This window comes from Chiloscyllium plagiosum, chromosome 22, assembly GCF_004010195.1.
Source record: "Chiloscyllium plagiosum isolate BGI_BamShark_2017 chromosome 22, ASM401019v2, whole genome shotgun sequence".
Lineage (NCBI taxonomy): Eukaryota > Metazoa > Chordata > Chondrichthyes > Orectolobiformes > Hemiscylliidae > Chiloscyllium > Chiloscyllium plagiosum.
Window position 1 is genome coordinate 22,477,379 of NC_057731.1, and position 20,346 is coordinate 22,497,724.

The following is a 20,346-nucleotide window of genomic DNA, read 5'->3' on the forward strand; positions in this document are numbered from 1 at the left end:
TTATAAACCTCTAGAAAGTCACCTCTCAGCCTCCGACACTCCAGAGAAAATATCCCAAATCTATTTAGCTTTTCCCTATAGCTCAAACCCTCCAACTCTGGCAACATCCCTATAGATCTTTTCTGAAGCCGTTCCAGTTTCACAATATCCTTCCTATACCAGGGACTACAGAATTGCATGCAGTATTCCAACAGTGGCCTCAACAATGTCCTGTGCAGCCAAAACGTGATCTCCCAACTCCCGTACTCAATGCACTGACCAATAAAAGCAAGCACACCAAAAGCCTTCTTCACTGTCTACATGCGAATCCACTTTCCAGGAACCAAGAACCTGCACTCCAAGGTCTCTTTGTTCAGCAACACTCCCCAGGACCATTAATTATATAAGTGTTGCCTTGATTTGCTTTTCCAAAATGCAGCACCTCACTTTTTCTAAATTAAACTCCATCTGCCATTACCCAGTCCATTGGCGCATCTGATCAAGATCTCAATGTACTCTGAGGTAACCTTCTTCGCTGTCCACTACACCTTTAATTTTGGTGTCATTTGAAAACTTACTAACTATATCTCCAATGTTCACATACAAATCATTTATATAAATGATGAAAAGCAGTACACCCAGCACCGATCCTTGTGGAACACCACTGGTCACATGCCTCCAGTCTGAAAAGCAACCCTCCACCACCACCCTCTGTCTTCTATCTTCGAGCTAGTTCTGTATCCAATTAGTTAGTTCTCCCTCTATTCTGTGATTTAACCTTGCTAACCAGTCGACCATGAGGAACCTTGTCATATAGATCACGTCCACTATTCTGCCCTCATCTGTTACTTCTTCAAAAAATTCAGTTAAGTTAGTGAGAAACCAATTCCTACATACAAAGCTACACTAACCAACTCTAGTCAGTCCTTGCCTTTCCAAGTACATGTAATTCCTGTCCCTCAGGATTCCCTCCAACCATATGTCCATTACCAATGTTGGGCTCACTGGTCTGTAGTTCCCTGGCTTTTCCTGACCACCTTTCCTAAATAATGGCACCACATTGGCCAACCTCCAGTCATCGAGGGAATCACTCGATTTTTGCTGTGTATACCTGACATATGCTTCTTTCTTTTTCTTGACCAAAACCTCAATTGCTCTTGTCTTCCAGCATTCTCTACACCTACCAGCCTTGTCCTTCGCCCTAAAAGGAATATACTGTAAGACTATAAGATACAGAAGCAGAAATTAAGTCATTCAGCCCATCAAACTCTGCCAGTCATGGCAACATCTTCCCAACATCCACTCTATCCAGGCCATTCAGTACTCTCTAAGTTTTAATTAGATCCCCCCTCATCCTTCTAAACTCCATCGAATATAAACCCAGAGTCCTCAAACATTCCTCATATGTGAAGCTTTTCAATCCTGGGAACATTCTCATGAATCTCCTCTGAACATGCTCAAGTGCCAGTACATCCTTCCTGAGATATGGGGCCCAAAACTGTGCAAAATACTCCAAATGTAGTTTGACCAGAGTGTTATAGAGCCTCAGAGGTACATCCCTGCTTTTATATTCAAGTCCTCTCAAAATAAATGCCGCCATTGCATTTGCCTTCCTAACTCCTGACTCAACCTGCGAGTTTACCTTGAAAGAATCCTGGACTGGAACTCCCAAGTTTCTTTGCACTTCAGACTTCTGAATTTTCTCCCCATTTAGAAGATAGTCCATGCTTCTATTCTTCTTACCAAAGTGCATGACCTCACACTTCCCCATATTGTCTTCCATTTGTCTCTGGACTCTCAGTATCTCATTTCTGAAGGTTTCCCATTTTCCAGCCGTCCCTTTACGTATGAACATCTGCCCCCAATCAACTTTTGAAAGTTCTTGCCTAATACTGTCAAAATTAGCCTTCCTCCAGTTTAGAACTTCAACTTTTAGATCCAGTCTATCCTTTTCCATCATTATTTTAAAACTCATAGAATTGTGGTTGCTGGCCCCAAAGTGCTCTCCCACTGACACCTCAGTCACTTGCCCTGCCTTATTTCCTAAGAGTATGTCAGGTTTTGCTCCTTCTCCAGAAGGTACATCCACATACTGAATCAGAAAATTTTCTTGCACACACTTAACAAATTCCTCTCCATCCACGCCCTTAACAGTATGGCAGTCCCAGTCTATGTTTGGAAAGTTAAAATCCCTTACTATAACCACCTTATTGTTCTTACAGATAACAGAGATCTCTTTACAAATTTGTTTCTCAATTTTCTGTGGACTTTCATGCTTCTCTTTTGTCGAAGTTGTGGGGGTAGGTACTGTTTGATCTAGGCATCAGGTGCGTGGTGGAGATCGTGAGGCCTTGCAATAGCTCTGGCCAGGAAGAATGGGAGCATGTCTTCCACTTAAGACCTTTATGTAGCTCCTTGAGGGTTCTGTCACATCCCATCATCCACCGGGGTTCAACCCGTAGCCGGCAGGAAACTCACCATGTGAAACAGCTCTTTTACAAGGCATTTCCTATAAGGAATCAAGCATTCCCTACAAGGTCTAGCTGCAGCTTACTGGATAGGTTCCTTGTGCTCAAGCAGTCTGTATGCAATTAATGGACCTGTCATGAGGAAGTGGAGCCCCACAGGAAGGCACGCCCTGCCAATTTGATTGAAATCCACTTGCAGCCCTCGCTGGACTCCCTTTCTTATTATTTATCCCTCACCCCCACTGTCATTTACCTCTCTTCAATCTTCTGATTTGTGATGAAGGTCCCACTGAAATACAAATAGTAGTTACTGTTCTTGCTGGCCCTGCTGTTATTGGAGGGCTGCTGAATTATTATTATCTCAATTCGGGGTAATATTTCCATTCTGCCTCAGGCTTAGTGCAGTGTGCTGCCCAGGTAAATCCCTCATTGCTATAAATTCTGTTGGACTTCCAAAAAATGAACAACGTGAAATTCTCACTGGTTTTCTAGCCAGTGGATGGAACATCCCTAACAGTCACCACATTTTACCCAATGGTTCTGTTCTTTGAAACATTTAACTGGAGGCAATTTCTGTTTATCCAATTCTGCAGTTCTGTCTGAGAAGACAGGGAGAGGCTTGAGAGAAGTGATAGTAAGGTAGGACTGGAAGTCATTAACATACATTTGGATCCTGATGCAAAATTCTTCTTATCACGGTGGGCTAGCATGCAGATGTGAAATAAGAGGAAGCGAGAGAAAAACGATCCTTGGAGGATATGAGAGATACTGCTGCAGGAGCAGGGAGCAAAGGCATTGCAAGACTTTCTCTCTTTATGACCAACCGAGAGCTGTCCCCATCGGCTGGATGGCATGGAGATGTCTTTGAAGAGGATGCTGAACCATTTCAAAGGCGGCAGACAATCAAAGCAGATAAGAAGGGAACACACAAGTGAGCCAGGTAACCTGGAATTGCAGCCAGAGATTCCCAACATAAGGAGTCCATATCCATGAATTTAACCCACCTTAATAATATTTGCCTTATAAAGAGGTTGTGTTGGTTCTGCTACCTAACAATCAGCAGACACTTGGGACCTATGTCACTACTCTAGCATGTTCCATCAATCACGGATGGGCAAATGTAGAGCTTGTGAGAGCCTGATGCCAAAAAGTACTTGTGAAATATTTCACTTTGATAAATTAATATTGAAAATGTGCTCTATGTTCTTGAAGGGAAATGTTGCAGATCAATAACTGGAAACTACAGATTCAATTTATGTAGGCCTTTGTGACCAATGGCCTTTCAAGCAATCAGACTTTGATTTGTGGTTTCTAAGTATAGCTTCAGGCATCACATACAAAAAAAAACTTAGGTCTTTGGCAGAAAGGATATACAAATGTTGCTTTGTGATCATCAAAGGGGAAAAAACATGTTCAGTACTCTCCTTGTGATATTTGTAACAACCATTTAATTCTACTATCCATTTTCTTAAGTACTTCAGTGAAGCTAACGTCTTAAATAAAATGCGTCACATTGTTATGGTAACCTGTCATCAACTACACTAGTTCAAATAAACCCATTTAAGTTACAGCTTTTTCGAAAAAAAGGAACAGAATGTAGGCTAATCCAAACAATACTTTATTTGCAATAGTTATGGTTTCTTTTTAACTACAATCCCTATGTTCCTCCTTTAGGCTAAGGTTGCAGTCATATCACACACATGCTTCTCCTACTATAGGTGATGAGAGTGTTCCATCAGCAGAACTGCTTCAGCATCCAATCGTAATCTTGGTAAGTGTATATGACAATGCATTATAGGGTGCGGAACTGCAAGGGACCCAAGTCTGGGCAATTCTCGGGCCTTCAGGCCTGCACTAGTACTAAAAGGCTTGAAATAACTCCACGAAGGTTGGTATTCTGTCACCAAGTCACCCTTTATTTACCACAGTACAAAACACTGATCCAGCTAGCATGGAGCCAGCTTCCAGAGTGAGCAGAAGCCCTGTCACTCCTGTCAGCCAAGACTCCTTGACTGGAACAGGTTAACAGACTGAATCAGGGAAACCATATTCTATAGGATCCTACTGGCTGACACTACTCCAATCACTACAGGGGTTCTGCAAAAGGAATCCTAAGCCACAGTCCCTTCCGAGATTTCATAATAACTTGGTTCTGAGATAATGTTTTAAAGTCATCTTATCATAAGAGAATAAAATGTATGACCATGAGTAGACCATTTGACCCATTGTGTTTGCCCTACCATTCAGCTTGATCTTTGCTGATCTGATAATCCTCAATTCCACTTCCCTCCCTTTCCCCATAATCCTTGACTCTCTTGCTGGTTAAAAATCTGTCTGTCACAGCCTTGAATGTACTTAACGGCCCAGCCTCGACAACCCTGTGCAATAAAGAATTCAACAGATTCATTACACTCTGAGAATAAATTCATCCCCAACTCTGTCTTAAATGTGTGAATTTAACCTCTGAGATCATATCATTCAGTTCTGAACTCTCATGAGAGGAAACATTCTCACCTGCAGTGGGTTGTTGAGGCTGGGCCATTAAGTATATTCAAGGCTGAGGTTGGCAGATTTTTAATCAGTAAGAGAATCAAGGATTGTGGGGAAAAGGCAGGAAAGTGAAATACTTTGGAATCAGGTGCTCTGTCAAACATTCATGTCATGGCATTCATGGCCCACATTGTCAGAGTCCTTTAAGTCCTCACTGTATGGGACAGCATGCAAAACTATAATTTGTGAGTGGAGCAAATGGTGCTTGATCACGTTATTAACAACTTGTTCTGTTTCTGATGCTCCCCACACAAGACCATTGGAAACATCATCTATGGATCCAGCACTAACAAAGGTAATCACTGTGGGTCCAATGGTATGAAGGCACAGAGGGGTGAAAAGCCCACCAGCAGCAGCAATTTCCAATCGATGCCAAACAGCGAGTACATGAAGATGTCACATCTAATGGTCTCCTCAGGATGTGCAGTCTATTGTCCTTGATGCCATTTCCTTCAGGTGACTGAGGCGCAGTATTGCTGCAGACTGTGGATGTCCTGGCACATCATCACAGAATTATGTCATTTGCTGGAATGTGACTAGTGACCCGAAGGGGTGGGTTACCATCCCATACTGGTGGTCGTCAAGGTAACAGCCGAACGAAATGTTTACAAATCTGGCTGCTTCCAAGGATCCACTGAGGGCCTATGTGATACCGAGCTTCACTTGGTGTATGGCTGGTTTTTAAATATGGCACCAGAACTGGAAATCTAGGATGATCCCTGCAGTGGTGAATACTTTTACGGTTGGCTTGCCAAAGAGACATGGTGCATTAGGGTTCGTATTTAAAAATGATGTGACTAGGATAAAATTGCATGAGAAAACTTGCTAGGGATCGCAGAGAGAAATCCTCCACAAAACTCTCCAAAGTTAACATGTTGCCCATTTTTGCCAAAATTTAATAAAAAATGAATGCAAAAACACGTCTTTTCTTTCACTCCAAACCTCCTTGTGGCCAAAGTTAAATTACCTCAAATCAACACCACTGAATTAAAGATATTAATAAATATTAGTCTCAAATATTATGTAAATATATGCCAACTCTTGAGCAATGAAGTTTAGAAATTTAGGCACATCAGGAACAAACTCAAAAATATGCTACGAAAGAACCAAATTGGCAACTTTGATATCAATGTGGTTAAGATTAGAATTCATTTCATTATTTCAAAGGAATTAGTATCTGGTATTACTTAATGTCAAAATGTGGTTACAAATGAACTTACCAAGGGGAACCTGGTACAGGAGTCGATGCCACAGGCTTGGTCTGATGACGTATTTTTCCTTCCTCACCAACTGCTTTCTTTGATGTGGTCTAAATTTTGAAAAACAGAACTACAACTGAGTTTTTTTTTCCCAAAACTCTTACAACAATAACAACTTACATTTTATAACATTTTTTATCATAATTGTGTTGTGAAGTTGGTTCAAGGATGGAATGAACTAAAATAATAATTTGTTACTTGCAATAGGTTTGTAAATTGGGAGAAAACAATGATCTTTGATAGGGGAAGAACAGGACTTGTGTTTGAGTGAAACCTTTAATTTAAGAAAGACTGATGTAATGTCAACATTTTAATTTCATTTACATATTCTGATTTGCCACCAACAGATAAATCTGGAGCAATCTGCATGCAGTATTGTGCTATCTTTTAAAGACAACATATTGTTATCTTCTATCTAAATACCTGGCTGAATGCCACTGAGTAATTCATTTAAATGTTTTTACATTGTCATTTTAAAGTCACAATTTTAATTCACGAGAGATAGAAATTTCAGTATTATTAGCCAGATAAATATTAAATGAAACTGATCAAGACTGAATTCAGGACCAACACCAACTCTTCACTTGAATCCCAGTGTAAAAATGCATTTCCTATGCACATGAATCAGTTAAGTGCTGGGCTTCTCACACTGTAAGATGTACAATAAAGCAAACACTTATTAAAAACATGGAATACAAGAGTTCAAGACAGAAGAAATAAAATGTAAAGAGATTTAGCAGTGGGTAACATCTACTACAATGGGAACAAAGTGCAGTTATCCTCTGCTAGTGTCTACATTTCAATGCCTTCCCTACTGTCCCAATCTCCTCTGCACTGGCACTAATCTAACATGAATGCTTCATGCAGAACACCATCTCATGAAAATTACTGTAAGCTGTAGTTGAAAGCAAATTTTTCTCCAGATTAATTTAGTGAGTCCCATTTAGTATCTTCTTGGAGTTCAGCTGTAGCATCTTCATTCTGGTGATATTTTCATCACTCCTATTCTTGGAATATAATTGAAGGAGCGACCCATGATATTTCCACAACAAGTGCAAAAAAAATTATAACATTACAGCAGATGAATCTTTGCAGCAATACTGAGCACAGGACTGACAGTGCACCATTTGTAGAGTATTGCAATTTCCAAATTGGCTGCTATCTTACTTATATTAAAACATTGTTTACAGTTCAGCAGTGCTTTGTAGACCATAAGGCACTGTCAATGTTTGGAAATCATGACAGGTGCTATATAAATACAAACCTTTCTTTCCATAATCAACAAAATTCAACAGTTTAACCTGTTTAAAATATTTGATGTCATTTCCATTTAATATTATGTATGAATCAAAAATATAATTGAAAACAAACCTCATCTCCATTCTCATATGATTGAGTCTTCCCTTTTGATCTGGTACAGGATTGTTCACAAGGCTCTTTTTCTTTGCCTATTCACAGAAATAAATAGTTTTGTATTTTAAAGCCAAAATCTGTAACTGTCAACACAAGTTCTTTACAGTTTATAGTTAATATGCATCAAATAACAACTTTTTATAAAGCCTAGGTTTTATATTTATTTAAGCCATATTTTAGTAAGACTTTGATATAATTTACATTGTTTCTATTATTTATAGAGTTTTTCACTCTTGCTCAAATCAGCTATTTGTCTTTTAAAAATGTACCATGATCTTTGATTATGTTTTAATTTGAATGCTCCTGTTAGATCCAAAGATGTGCTGTTGAAAATCTTACTTAATTACTGAAACATTGATGGTATAAAATCATGCTTCTGTGATTTTTAAAATAGTTTAAAATATTATTCTGAAACAAAAAAAAACTTTCACATGCAAAGTATATAAAAGCAGCAACAGGTAACTCAAGTGTGCATTTCTAAATTGTGGATCCATGACCTGAGGAATGGATAGCACATGGGACATATATTTATGAATATAGCCAGGTTGTCAGAATTAAAATTTGCTTGATATCGTTAGTAGAATATTCCTACAGAAATTATTTTGGTTAATCTCAATCCAGGTCTTGTTTATACGCAGGTTACAATTATATATTGCTCAGCACAAACCAAATATAAAATCACATCCAAATGAACTGCAGATGCTGTAAATCAGAAACAAAAACAGTAATTGCTGGAAAAGCTCAGCAGGTCTGGCAGCATCTGTGGAGAGAAATCAGAGTTAACATTTTTGGGTCCAGTGACCCTTCCTCTGAACTGTTCCCAGAGAAATTGTGATAATGGATGTATTAAATAGGTCACACAAAAACGTAAATTCAATGCCTACCCTGCAGTGTTTTATACCTAATAGGAAGTCCACTGCTAAATATTTTTAATAGATAAACACCTTCAATAAATTTGTAGAGACTGGAATTTCAGTTGTACCACCCTGAAAGTTTGTACATTTGCACCATAGTGTAAGTTCAGACACACAATTCAATCAGAATGATATATTATCAAGGAATAGTGAACTGTAATTTCACATGACGTAGGAATATTTGTATTTTAGAATTTAGTGGTATTCACAATATCTTCCAATTTGGGATTATCTAAATTTATATACAATATTTCAATGTAAAATTTAAGTCGACACTCATCTAAGTTTATTCAACAAAGATAAAAGATTGTTGAATAAGATATTGCTTATATGAGGAGTGAGGAAATGCATTTTCAGTGCTATTTTCAAAAATAAACTGTGCCATCTTAATAAAGAGTAAGAGATTTGCTTGAAAATCCTTTTAAATATTTTGTGAGATTTATCATCAGTTTTATGTAATACATGATGTGGAATGTACAATTGGGGCTGACTTTTTCCAGAGGTCACACGATACCAGGCTATAGTCCAACAGGTTTATTTAAATTCACAAGCTTTCAGAGCGCTGCTCCTTCGTCAGGTGAAATGAGGAGAAGACACACAGGCACAGGATTTATAATCAGAGAGATCAAAAGATCATACAAATGGTCGTGCAATTCTTTTTTTTTATCTCTCTGATTATAAATCCTGTGCCTGTGTGTCTTCATTTCACCTGACGAAAGAGCGGTGGTCCAAAAGCTTGTGATTACAATAAACCTGTTGGACTATAACCGAGTGTTGTGTGACTTCTGATCTTGCCCACGCCAGTCCAACTTCAGCATCATGCTGACTTTTGGTTCAAACATTGAAAGATATCCATTTCTATATAGGGATCACCTAAAAAAAGCCCACAAATAGTAGTTTATTCCGTAATGTTCACCTGTCATATCAAAAACAATAACAATGATTTTAACTTTATGGAAAAAAATAACTCTCTTTGTGATAGAATTGTAATCACATAAAAGAAAGAAGAAAATTGGCAACAATTGCAACATGTCATGTTTCCTGACACTAACAATAGACTGCCAGGGAGCGATTTAGTTTTGATTTTTATTGTTGACACAACCTTTGCGTGCAGTCAAGATAATCAGAAAGCATGTATTATAGTCATCAAACAATCAAAATGCAAGTAAACAAAATGAACAGCACTATAATTCAAAACCAAATGACAATAATTTAGCTCCTCTTCTTGCTAATTTTTCAAGGTTAACATTAATTCTGTTTATAAAAAGTAAAGGCATAAATTAGAAATCCTAATTGTTTTAGAAAGATATTCTACATCTGCCATACACCTTATTCTAATATTTTTATTGATGAATTTATATTATTCAAACTTTTTCCAAAAGTAATGCAAATACATAATTATTCTTAGTCTGTTCTTTTCTATTCAATATTATTCAGTAACTACATATTTAAAATTATTTTGATGATCGCAATATATATTTTATGTTATCAGCCATTCAGTACATGGTCACAATGCTGTATGAACAGAGAACTGAATTAGACTTGATTTCCAGCTATAGTTGTTATTTGGATTGGATAATGATGTGTCATTTTGCTGCTGTGTGGCTAGGGCACAAGTTTACCCAAAATTATTGACCATGAAAATTAACAACTATACATTTTGGAATTTGAATTGAGAATATCAAACACATGAAGGTTATATTAATGAAGGAACTTCTTCCTGACGGTCCTACTGAACTCCACGAACTCGTTCCAAGGACGAGTGCTGGATTTTGTTTTTAACTCATAGTCCCAGGGTGATGATGGGACTGCCACTCACCTGCTGTAACTATAACCTCATTTTAATTTTGGATCAGTCCTCATTTATGCCTTCTTTGTTAGGAAGCCTCAAAGGTGAGACAATTTGAGGGAAACAAAGATGGACAAGAAAGATAGAAAACTAAAAAGCAAAAGTAGAATGCAAAGGAAACAAAGGTTGGCAGAAAATATGGCTAAAGTACAAAAAAAGGTTAAAAAAAATCTAAATGTATTATATCCAAATACATGACATACTCACAACAAAGTAGTTAAAAAGCAGAAACAAATACTAGGACCAGGAATTGACCACTCGGTCCTCCAAATGAAATGAATCAAATTAAATAACAGTGCAAATATTTGTAGATTTCGACAAGTTGAGTGAGTAGGCTAATCCCTGGCAGATAACCTGGATACATGTGAAGTTGTTCACATCAGTAGGAAAAACAGAATGGCTCCACATTATGTCAGTGGTGATAGATTTGGAGAGGTTAATGTGTAAAGGGACCTGGATGTCATTGTATATTAATCATTGAAAGCAAGCATGCAGGTGCAGAAAAGAGACAGGAAAGCTTCATTTTGCAAGAAGGGTTGTGTTCATGTGCAAGGGATTTCTTACTGAAGCTTTACAAGGCCTTATTGAGAGCTTACCTGGAGAACTGTGTGCAATTTGGTCTCTTAACAGAAGAGATACTTGCCAATAAAGAGAGAATGCAGTGAACATCACCAGGCTGATCCCTGGGAAACAGGTCTGTCATATGGAGAGAGATTTGGTTGACTCGGCCTTTGTGGACTGGAATGTAGAAGCGTGAGAAAGTATCTCTTTGAACAAAGTTCTGTGGGCTGGAGATACTAAATGCAGTGATGATGTTTTCCCTTACTTGGCCTGAGGGAAGGGATTTGTTAGAATTGTCTCAGGATATGAGGTAGTCCATTTCAGACTGAGATGCCAAAAAAGTTCTTCACTCAGAGAATGGTGAATCTGTGGAATGTGCTATGAAATAGGATATCAATTCCAAACCACTGAATATATTTAAGAAAGATTTTTAAAGACTAAAGGTAACAAGAGGGCATTGAGCTAGATGATCATCCAAGATCATATTGAATGATGGAATATGCTCAGTGGGACAGATGCCCTGCTCCTGCTTCTATTTATACGTTTTCTATGCTGTTAATGTAATTAAACTAGAATTAAGCCAAAACTAGTGAGTGAGGTCAATAGGTACCTCAAATGTAATTTCTTTATTGAATTTTACTGCAATTTATACTCCAATTCAGTGAAAAGCAAACAATAAATTACAAAAATGCTAATATTCAGAACAGGATGTGCAGAATCTCTAATTTGTGTGCATAGTTATGTTCTGCGGAGATAACACAATTAATAATGATGAAAGTACAACAGTAGTAATTCTTGGAAGGTGTTCAAGAATTGTGTCCCAGAGGTTCAAGACCTGCTATTTACAGTGCATAAAAAACGGGATTTATGACAAATATTTGCTTTTAATAGTTAAACTTTATCCTTCACTGCAATAAGCAGATAACCACACAGCTCATTTAACATGTGTGCAATACATCTTTATAACCCAATGCATTTTGCTTCAAAAGGTCTGATAAGGATTAATGAAGATTACTTTTCCTATGCAGTTTTTTGGTGGATATTCTTCTTGAAGTAAATGCCAATTTTGTACACAGTTTCACATCACTAATCATCTGAGGCAGTCATTCCCTTCTTTCTCTTATTTATTTGTACTGAATGATTTTAACAAGTTTCTATTCATAAGTAATCAGTTTGTTGCTTAAGAATTACCGATAGCTTGTATTCTGAAACATAAAGTAAGGCAAAGCTGACTGCAATTAATTTCTGACAATAGAATTTACAAAAGGAATACAAAGGAAACATTTCTTGTACTCCTTTGTGATTTGAAGCAAAATGTGATTCTCATTCTTTGACATTGAGTCATACTGTGGACACAAGTCTGATTCTAGACTATGAACTTCTTTCACTTGGCTGACACTTCAATGCAGCACTGGAGAAGAGCTGCACATTCAGAAATAGCAAGTTTTACAGCGAGTGATTACAGCAAAGTCTGTTGTTTAGGGAAGTGTTAAACTCCCCACGAAAAGAGGTGATCTGTCTAAGAAACTGAGTCACATGCAACACGACAGGTGACCTTCTGAAGGAAAAGCTAAAGATGAATTTCCACTTGTAACTCACCTTTGACACTCATCATAAAACAAAACAATGGGCTGAATTTTCCCAAAATTTGACGAATTGTCAATTTTCCATTAGTCGTCTCATTGAGTCTGAACCCTCTATCCAGGGTGCTGCTCTCTTGCAATATGACACTAAACAGTGGTGGAGGAGCTCATTGCTGTTAGGATTTTACAACCTTCTTGCCGTGGGCACATATTTAATCCCCATCTGGACACCATTTCAGATGCTGCCAGATTGGACTGAAATAGTTTAATGTGCTCTGTTGCTACCTCTCAATCACTCTATCCCTGTCATTGTGCCCACCTTCCACCAAAGCTCACCATCTATCACTCTCAACATTGCATGCAGCATTTTTCCCCCAATGACTCTTATGCTCGCATCCAAACCATTTATGTAAATGACAAAAAGTAGAGGATCCAACACCAGTCCTTGTGGCACTCCACTGGTCACAGGCTTTATTGGTCAGAGTATTGAGTACAGGAGTTGGGAGGTCATGTTGCGGCTGTACAGGACATTGGTTAGGCCACTGTTGGAATATTGTGTGCAATTCTGGTCTCCTTCCTATCGGGAAGATGTTGTGAAACTTGAAAGGGTTCAGAAACGATTTACAAGGATGTTGCCAGGGTTGGAAGATTTGAGCTATAGGGAGAGGCTGAACAGACTGGGACTGTTTTCCCTGGAGCGTCGGAGGCTGAGGGGTGACTTTATAGAGGTTTACAAAATTATGAGGGGCATGAATAGGATAAATAGAGTTGGGATATCTGGTCGGCGTGGACAGGTTGGACCGAAGGGTCGGTTTCCGTGCTGTACATCTCTATGACTCTATGACTGTTACTCAAATCATCTCCCCTAAATTATTAATCATTGCTGCCGACTGAACCTCTTCCTCACTCACTCATTCAGGACACCTCACTTCCTTTCAGCGTTGAGGGTGGACCAGCCCCCGAACTGGCCACAGTCCCCTTACCAGGACAGCTCTTCCTACACTTTCAGACATGGTTATTTGGTTGAAGCACACATAGTGTGTCTGCCACATAGATTGTTGCCACCAGTTGAAAGTGTGATATTGATGTAGACACTGCCATCCACCAACATGCCCAGTTCATTGATTGCCCTTTACTGGGAAACATGGCAACTGCCTGGCTTTCTATCTACACTAAAATGCAAGGCAAAACAAGACAAAGATGCTGTTAGCATCGAAGTAAATGCTAAGTGAGTGAGCGCAAACAAAGCAAGTTAAGGTTCCTGAGATATGCCCCATTCTGATGAATCCCTGGGCATAATGTACCTTGGCAGTAGCAATATAAGGTATCATTGAAATTAAAAGTGCATTAGTGAAGTGTGGAAGTGTATTATAAATTAGCCCAAGATGTGCAATATTGATGTGGTGAGACTGATACTTTGCTGCATCCAGCCTCTGTGGGCAGGGATGCAGGTGGCTGCTACCATGGTATGTGCTCTGGGATGTTGGGGAACGCATTAGATACACAGTCAAGAGGCCTGGCCTGGCCGAACCAGCTACTGCTTGGCAATCACTTTGGAAACTGATGCTGTCTAGTTTCTACCAGGTACCTGGGAATATAGCAACCTGCATATCAATGAGGCAAGATTAAGTAATAATGAAATCTTAATGCATGAAAAAAAAGCCTCTCACCACTCACCAGTGAGTTTCTCATCCCACCATTAAAGCTAAAGTGGATAACTGGATCTGTGTTTTCTCAAATCTCATTTTTTCACTCTCACTGTGTTTTCCTCACTTACTTGTCAATGGTCACTCATTCAGAGGCTGGGAAAATTCAGCCCAAAAGAAAAATTTGCCTTGTAGCATCGTCAATAGCAGCTTTCAGGTAAGCTCTGGCAAGAAAAAGGGAGAGAATAGGAAGAGGCTAATTAACTGAGCCCATAGGAGGTGGTCACAGTAATTAAGGGTGTGTGATAGCAATTGGGTGGATCGGGATTGAGGGTGTATAAGATCAATGGGATGAGAAATACTAGCTGTTGTGTGATGTCTCACTGTACACCGTGACGAGACATTATATCATCACTGTATCACAGCCTGTAATCTGAGGATATAAAGGTCTCAGACTCTGACTTTGGATCACTTTTAAAATGACAATTTGCTGGAATCACACTGTTCTGTTGAAATGTAATAGTTTTACATTAGCTCAGACATTTATGTATTGAGAAATATAATGTCTGGATATAATTATTAGTTTTAATAAATGTCTGTTGGATTCTTCAATATGACAATTTCTATACCCAGTTTCTTATAAGGGATATGAACAGAAACATGGCCACATCAGGTAAAATACCTTGTGGGAGGTAAGCCCACATCACCAACTTGTTGGGATCTCAGATCACTCTGGAGTGCTACTCATACACATGTAGATATTTTCAACAGATCTATCTTTTGGTGGTGGCCTGCAGCAATCTTATTAAGTCTTGATTTTTACCTATTTACTCAGCACCAGGGTAAATGAGTATGGCAGAGAGGGCCTCAAATTGGTGTTACGCAATTTTTCTAGATTTGCAAAAGCATTTGTGCTGAACGTTTATTTTATTTCCTGTATGCTGAGTTACAGCAATTCTTTTGATCAAGGTAATTTGATCCCAAATCCACCATGCATAATTGAGTTTCATTTTAACTGGAACAAATGGTAAAACAAAGTCCTCAAAGTGCTATCAAACCATAGGGCTGCTTTGTCATTAGGGAGCGATGACTAGTGATGTATTAACCTAAGGGCCACCATGCCTCAGGCAAGGTGAGAGGTGAAGGGAGTGAGTCATTCACAGTAACCTCAGCTGGTGTGAGAAATCTGCCCACACTGCAGGCACCACTCTGCATCATAAACAAGCCATCCAATCTCCTAAGCTAACTGACTGCCTTCATATACGAATAATGGACAGTGAGATAGTTTTGGGATTAGATGGATAAACAAAACTGTAAACATCAATTTTGTTCCAATTTTTGATTAGTTTTGTTCTCTGGGTTTATATGGAATGGAAAAGACAACACAAATGTAATTTAAAAATTCAATTCTAATTCCAATAGTGGATACCCAGGGACAAAACAGGAGGCAAATTGTCGAATTTGAATTCAAAAACAAATTCTGGAATTACAAGTCTAATAATGACCATGAAATCATTGTTAATTATTGTTAAAAATCCATCTGTTTCACAAATATCTTTTTGGGAAAGAAATTCCCTGTCCTTACCTAGTCTGGCCTACATGTGACTCCAGATCCACAGCAATGTGTTTGACACTTAAATGCCCTCTAAAATGGTCGAACAAGTGACTCAATTGTATCAAACTGTGAAACTTTTTGTTTAAAAGAATAAAACTGAATGGAAGTAGACACCAGAAACAATAATATAAACTCAGCCTTGCTAAACCTGAAAAGTCCTCCTTACTAACATCTGGTGCTAATACCAAAATTAGGAGTGCTGGCTTACAGACTAGTCCAACTCCAGTTTAACATAATCATACCTGAGGGACAACGTTCCTAGAAACGTCTCTCTCCCAGCAGCAGGACGGATCCAGCAGGGGTAGTGGCACATTAGTATAGGCTAGGAGGAAATTCTCCAGGAGTTCATGATGTCTGTGGCATTAGGTCAAACATGGGCAAGGAAATCTCCTGCTGATTACCATGTACTGGCACTCCCTGGATTGACAAATCAGCACAACTCTATATTGAACCCCACTTGGAGGAAGCACTGAGGATGGCCATTGTACAGAATGTACTCTAGGTTGGGGATTTTAATGTTCATTACCAAATGTGGTTATCACTGCTGAGCAAGCTATTCAAGTCCTAAAGGACATTAGTGCCAGGCTGGGCCTGCAGAGGTGGTGGAGGAACCACCAAGAAGGGAAACAATATTTGCTTCGACTATCAGACACAGGAGCAGGCCAATGAGTCTGCTTTATCATTCAAAGTGACCATGATTGATTTGATAATCCTCAATTTCTCTTTCCTGCCTTTTCACCATAATCCTTGACTCCGAGACTGATTAAAAATCTATCTCAGCTTTGGATATACTTAATGACTCAGCCTCTACAGCTCTCTAAGTAAAGATTTCCACAAATTCACCACTCTCTGAGGGAAGAAATTTCTGTTCACCGCTGTCTTAAATGGGCAACTCCTGTGAGAATACGCCCTCTGGTTTCCTTGACTACACATGTGGTAAACAACTTTTCCATACCTAGCCTAGCAGGTCCTCTAAGAATATTGTATGTTTCAATAAGGTTGCCTCTCATTTTCCGATACTCTAATGAGTATAGGCCCAACCTACTCAGCCTGTCCCCATAAGATAGTCCTTATATGCCTGGAATAAACTTGGTGAATCTTCTCTGGATTACCTCCGATGTCAGTATCGAGAGTGTGGTGCTGGAAAAGCACAGCCGAGGAGCCACACTCATCCAGCACCACACTCTGGATTCTGATCTCCAGCATCTGCGGTCCTCACTTTCTGCAATGTCAGTATATCTTTCCCTAGGTAAAGGGACCAGAACCGTTCATAGTATTCCAGATGTGGTCTGCCAAGTGCCTTGTATAATTTTAACAAGACTTCTCCATTTTTATATTCTTTTCCCTTTGAAAGAAAGACCATTTGCCTTCATTATAACTTACTGAACTTGAACGCATGTAAAACACGTGCACAAGGATTTCCAAATCACCTTTTGACTTCATCCTTATTAATCTGGCTGTCACATATGCATCTGTCCATGATATTATTGGGCCATGTAAAGTCCTTGTGCAGACGAGGTTCTGTCTTTACACCGAGGATGTCCTCCATTGTGTTGTGTGGCACTATCACCATGCTAAATGGAACAGACTTACAGCAGATCTAGCACCTCAAGACAGGGCATCCACTTTTGTTCATCAGCAGCAACAATATTGTACTCAGACATGAAGTGTAACCTCATGGTTAGGCATTATCCCTCACTCTGCTATTACCATCAAGCCTGATGACCAACCTTAGTTCAATAATGGGTACAGGCAAGCATACTAGGAGCAGCACCAGGCATACCCAAAAATGGGATGTCAACTTAGTGTAACTACAACACAGGGATATTTGCACGCCAGCAGCATAATCAGCAGGGGATTGACAGCGATCCCACAAACAACAGATCATATCTAAACTCTGCAGTCCTGCCACAGCCAGTCATGAATGGTCATGGACAATTAAATAACTCACTGGAGGAGAAGAATCTATAACTATCTCCATCCTCAACAATAGGCAAGTCCAGGGCATCAAAGTATAAGATAAGCCTGAAGCATTTTCAACAATCATGGGTGAGGAGTGCCAAGTAGATAATTCATTGTGATCTCTTCAAAAGTACGCAGCATCAGGTGCTTGTCTTCAGCCCTGCCAAGCCTTCAAAATTCTCCTTACCAACATCTGAGGGCTTATGCCACAATTGGGAAAGCTGTCTCAGAGACAAGTCAAGCAACAGCCATACATAGTCATAGAGTCACAGAGTCATAGAGATGTACAGAATGGAAAGAGGCCCTTTGGTCCAACCCGTCCTCACCAACCAGATATCCCAACCCAATCTACTCCCACCTGCCAGCATTTGGCCCATATCCCTCCAAACCCTTCATATTCATATAACCATCCAAATGCCTCTGAAATGTTGTAATTGTACCAGCCTCCACCACTTCCTCTGGCAGCTCATTCCACACACATACCACCCTCTGCATGAAAAAGTTGCCCCTTAGGTCTCTTTTATATCTTTCCCATCTCACTCTAAGCCTATGCCCTCTAGTTCTGCACTTATCTACGTACGACTCCACTTTCAAGGAGCTATGAACCTGCACTCAAAAGGTCTCTTTGTTCAGCTACACTCCCTAGGAGGTTACCATTAAATTATGTCCAGGGCTGATTTGCTTTTCCAAAATGCAGCACCTCGCATTTATCTAAATTAAACTCCATCTGCCAATTCTTGGCCCATTGGCCCATCTGGTCCAGATCCTGTTGTAATCTGAGATAACCTTCTTCGAAGTCCACTACACCCCTAATTTTGGTGTCATCTGCAAACTTACTAACTGTAACTCTTATGCTCGCATTAAAATAATTTATGTAAATGACAAAAATTAGAGGACCCAGCACCGATCCTTGTGGCACTCCACTGGTCACAGGCCTCCAGTCTGAAAAACAACCCTCCACCACCACCCTCTGTCTTCTATCTTTGAGCCAGTTCTGTATCCAAATGGCTAGTTCTCCCTTTATTCCATGAGACCTAACCTTGCTGACATGGGGAACCTTGTCGAACGCCTTACTGAAGTCCACATAGATCACAAATACCACTCTGCCCTCATCAATCCTCTTTGTTACTTCTTCAAAAATTTCAATCAAGTTTGTGAGACATGATTTCCCATGCACAAAGCCATGTTGACTATCCCTAATCAGTCCTTGTCTTTCCAAATACATGTACATCCTGTCCCTCAGGATTCCCTCCAACAACTTGCCCACAAGTTCCCTGGCTTGTCCTTACTACCCTTCTTAAAGAGTGGCACCACATTAGCCAAGCTCCAGTCTTCTGGCACCTCACCTGTGACTAACAATGATAAAAATATCCCAGCAAGAGACCCAGCAATCACTTCTCTGACTTCCCACAGACTTCTTGGGTACACCTGGTCAGGTCCTGGGTATATATCCACCTTTATGCGTTTCAAGACATCCAGCACTTCCTCCTCTGTAATATGGACATTTTGCAAGATGTCACCATCTATTTCGTTACTTTTTACATCTTCCACATCCTTTTCCACAGTAAATACTGATGCAAAATACTTGTTTAGCATCTCTCTCATTTTCTGTGGCTCCACACAAAGGCCACCTTGCTGATCTTTGAGGGGCCCATACTCATGGGAATCATACCTTACAGACAATGTTTCAGACATCACCAACACCATCTCTGGATATAGCCTTCTCGACTGGCAGGACAGACCCAGCAGAAGTGGCAGCAAAGTGGTGTACAGTCAGGAAGGTGCTGCTGTAGGAATGCTCAACATTGACTCCAGACCCCATAAGGTCTCATTGTTTCAGGTTAAACATGGGCAAGGAAACCTCTCGCTGATAACCATGTACCATCCTCCCTTGGCTGATGAATCAGTACTTCTCCTTGTTGAACAACACTTAAAGGGTGACCGAGGCACAAAATGTATTCTGGGTGGGGGATTTCACCACCAAGGGTGGTTCAGCAGCAGCATTACTGATTGAGCTGGTTGGGTTCTGAAGGATGTAGCTGCTAGGTTGGGTCTGTGACAGGTGAGGTGGGAACCAACAGAAGGGAATAACATACCTGACCCCATCCTCACCTTCATGCAGCTCCAACAATACTCAAGAAGCTCGACACCATCCAGGACAAAGCAACCGGCTGGACTGACATCACATTCACCAGCATCCACTCCGACCACCTCTGAGGCGCAGTAGAAGCAGTGTATATCACCGCCAAGATACACTGCAGAAATTCTGAAAAATGTGTTGCTGGAAAAGCGCAGCAGGTCAGGCAGCATCAAAGGAGCAGGAGAATCGACGTTTCGGGCATAAGCCCTTCTTCAGGAAATTCACCAAGCATCCTTCCACACCCACGACTACTTACATCTGAGAGTTGTGCATGCAGCCCAGTCCACTACAGAAGCCTGCCTTCCTTCTACTAACTCTGTCTATACTTCCCACTGCCTTGGTAAAACAGCCAATATAATCAAATTCCCCTCCCACCCTGGTTATACTTTCTTGCACCCTCTTCCATT

The 20,346-nt window shown here is 39.9% G+C and overlaps 1 protein-coding gene across 5 annotated transcripts in view; it reads right to left on the reverse strand.

Moving 5' to 3' along the window:
• The window catches only part of LOC122561126 (transcription elongation regulator 1-like protein), a 741,295-nt gene that overhangs the window by 260,281 nt on the left and 460,668 nt on the right, over positions 1-20,346 (reverse strand). For all 5 annotated transcript variants that reach the window (XM_043712594.1, XM_043712591.1, XM_043712593.1 and 2 more), the window contains exons 7-8: positions 7,628-7,704; positions 6,218-6,306 (exon numbers count right to left, since the gene is read on the reverse strand). In XM_043712594.1, coding sequence (XP_043568529.1) covers positions 6,218-6,306; positions 7,628-7,704 — 166 coding nt within the window. The remainder of the gene's footprint in view (positions 1-6,217; positions 6,307-7,627; positions 7,705-20,346) is intronic.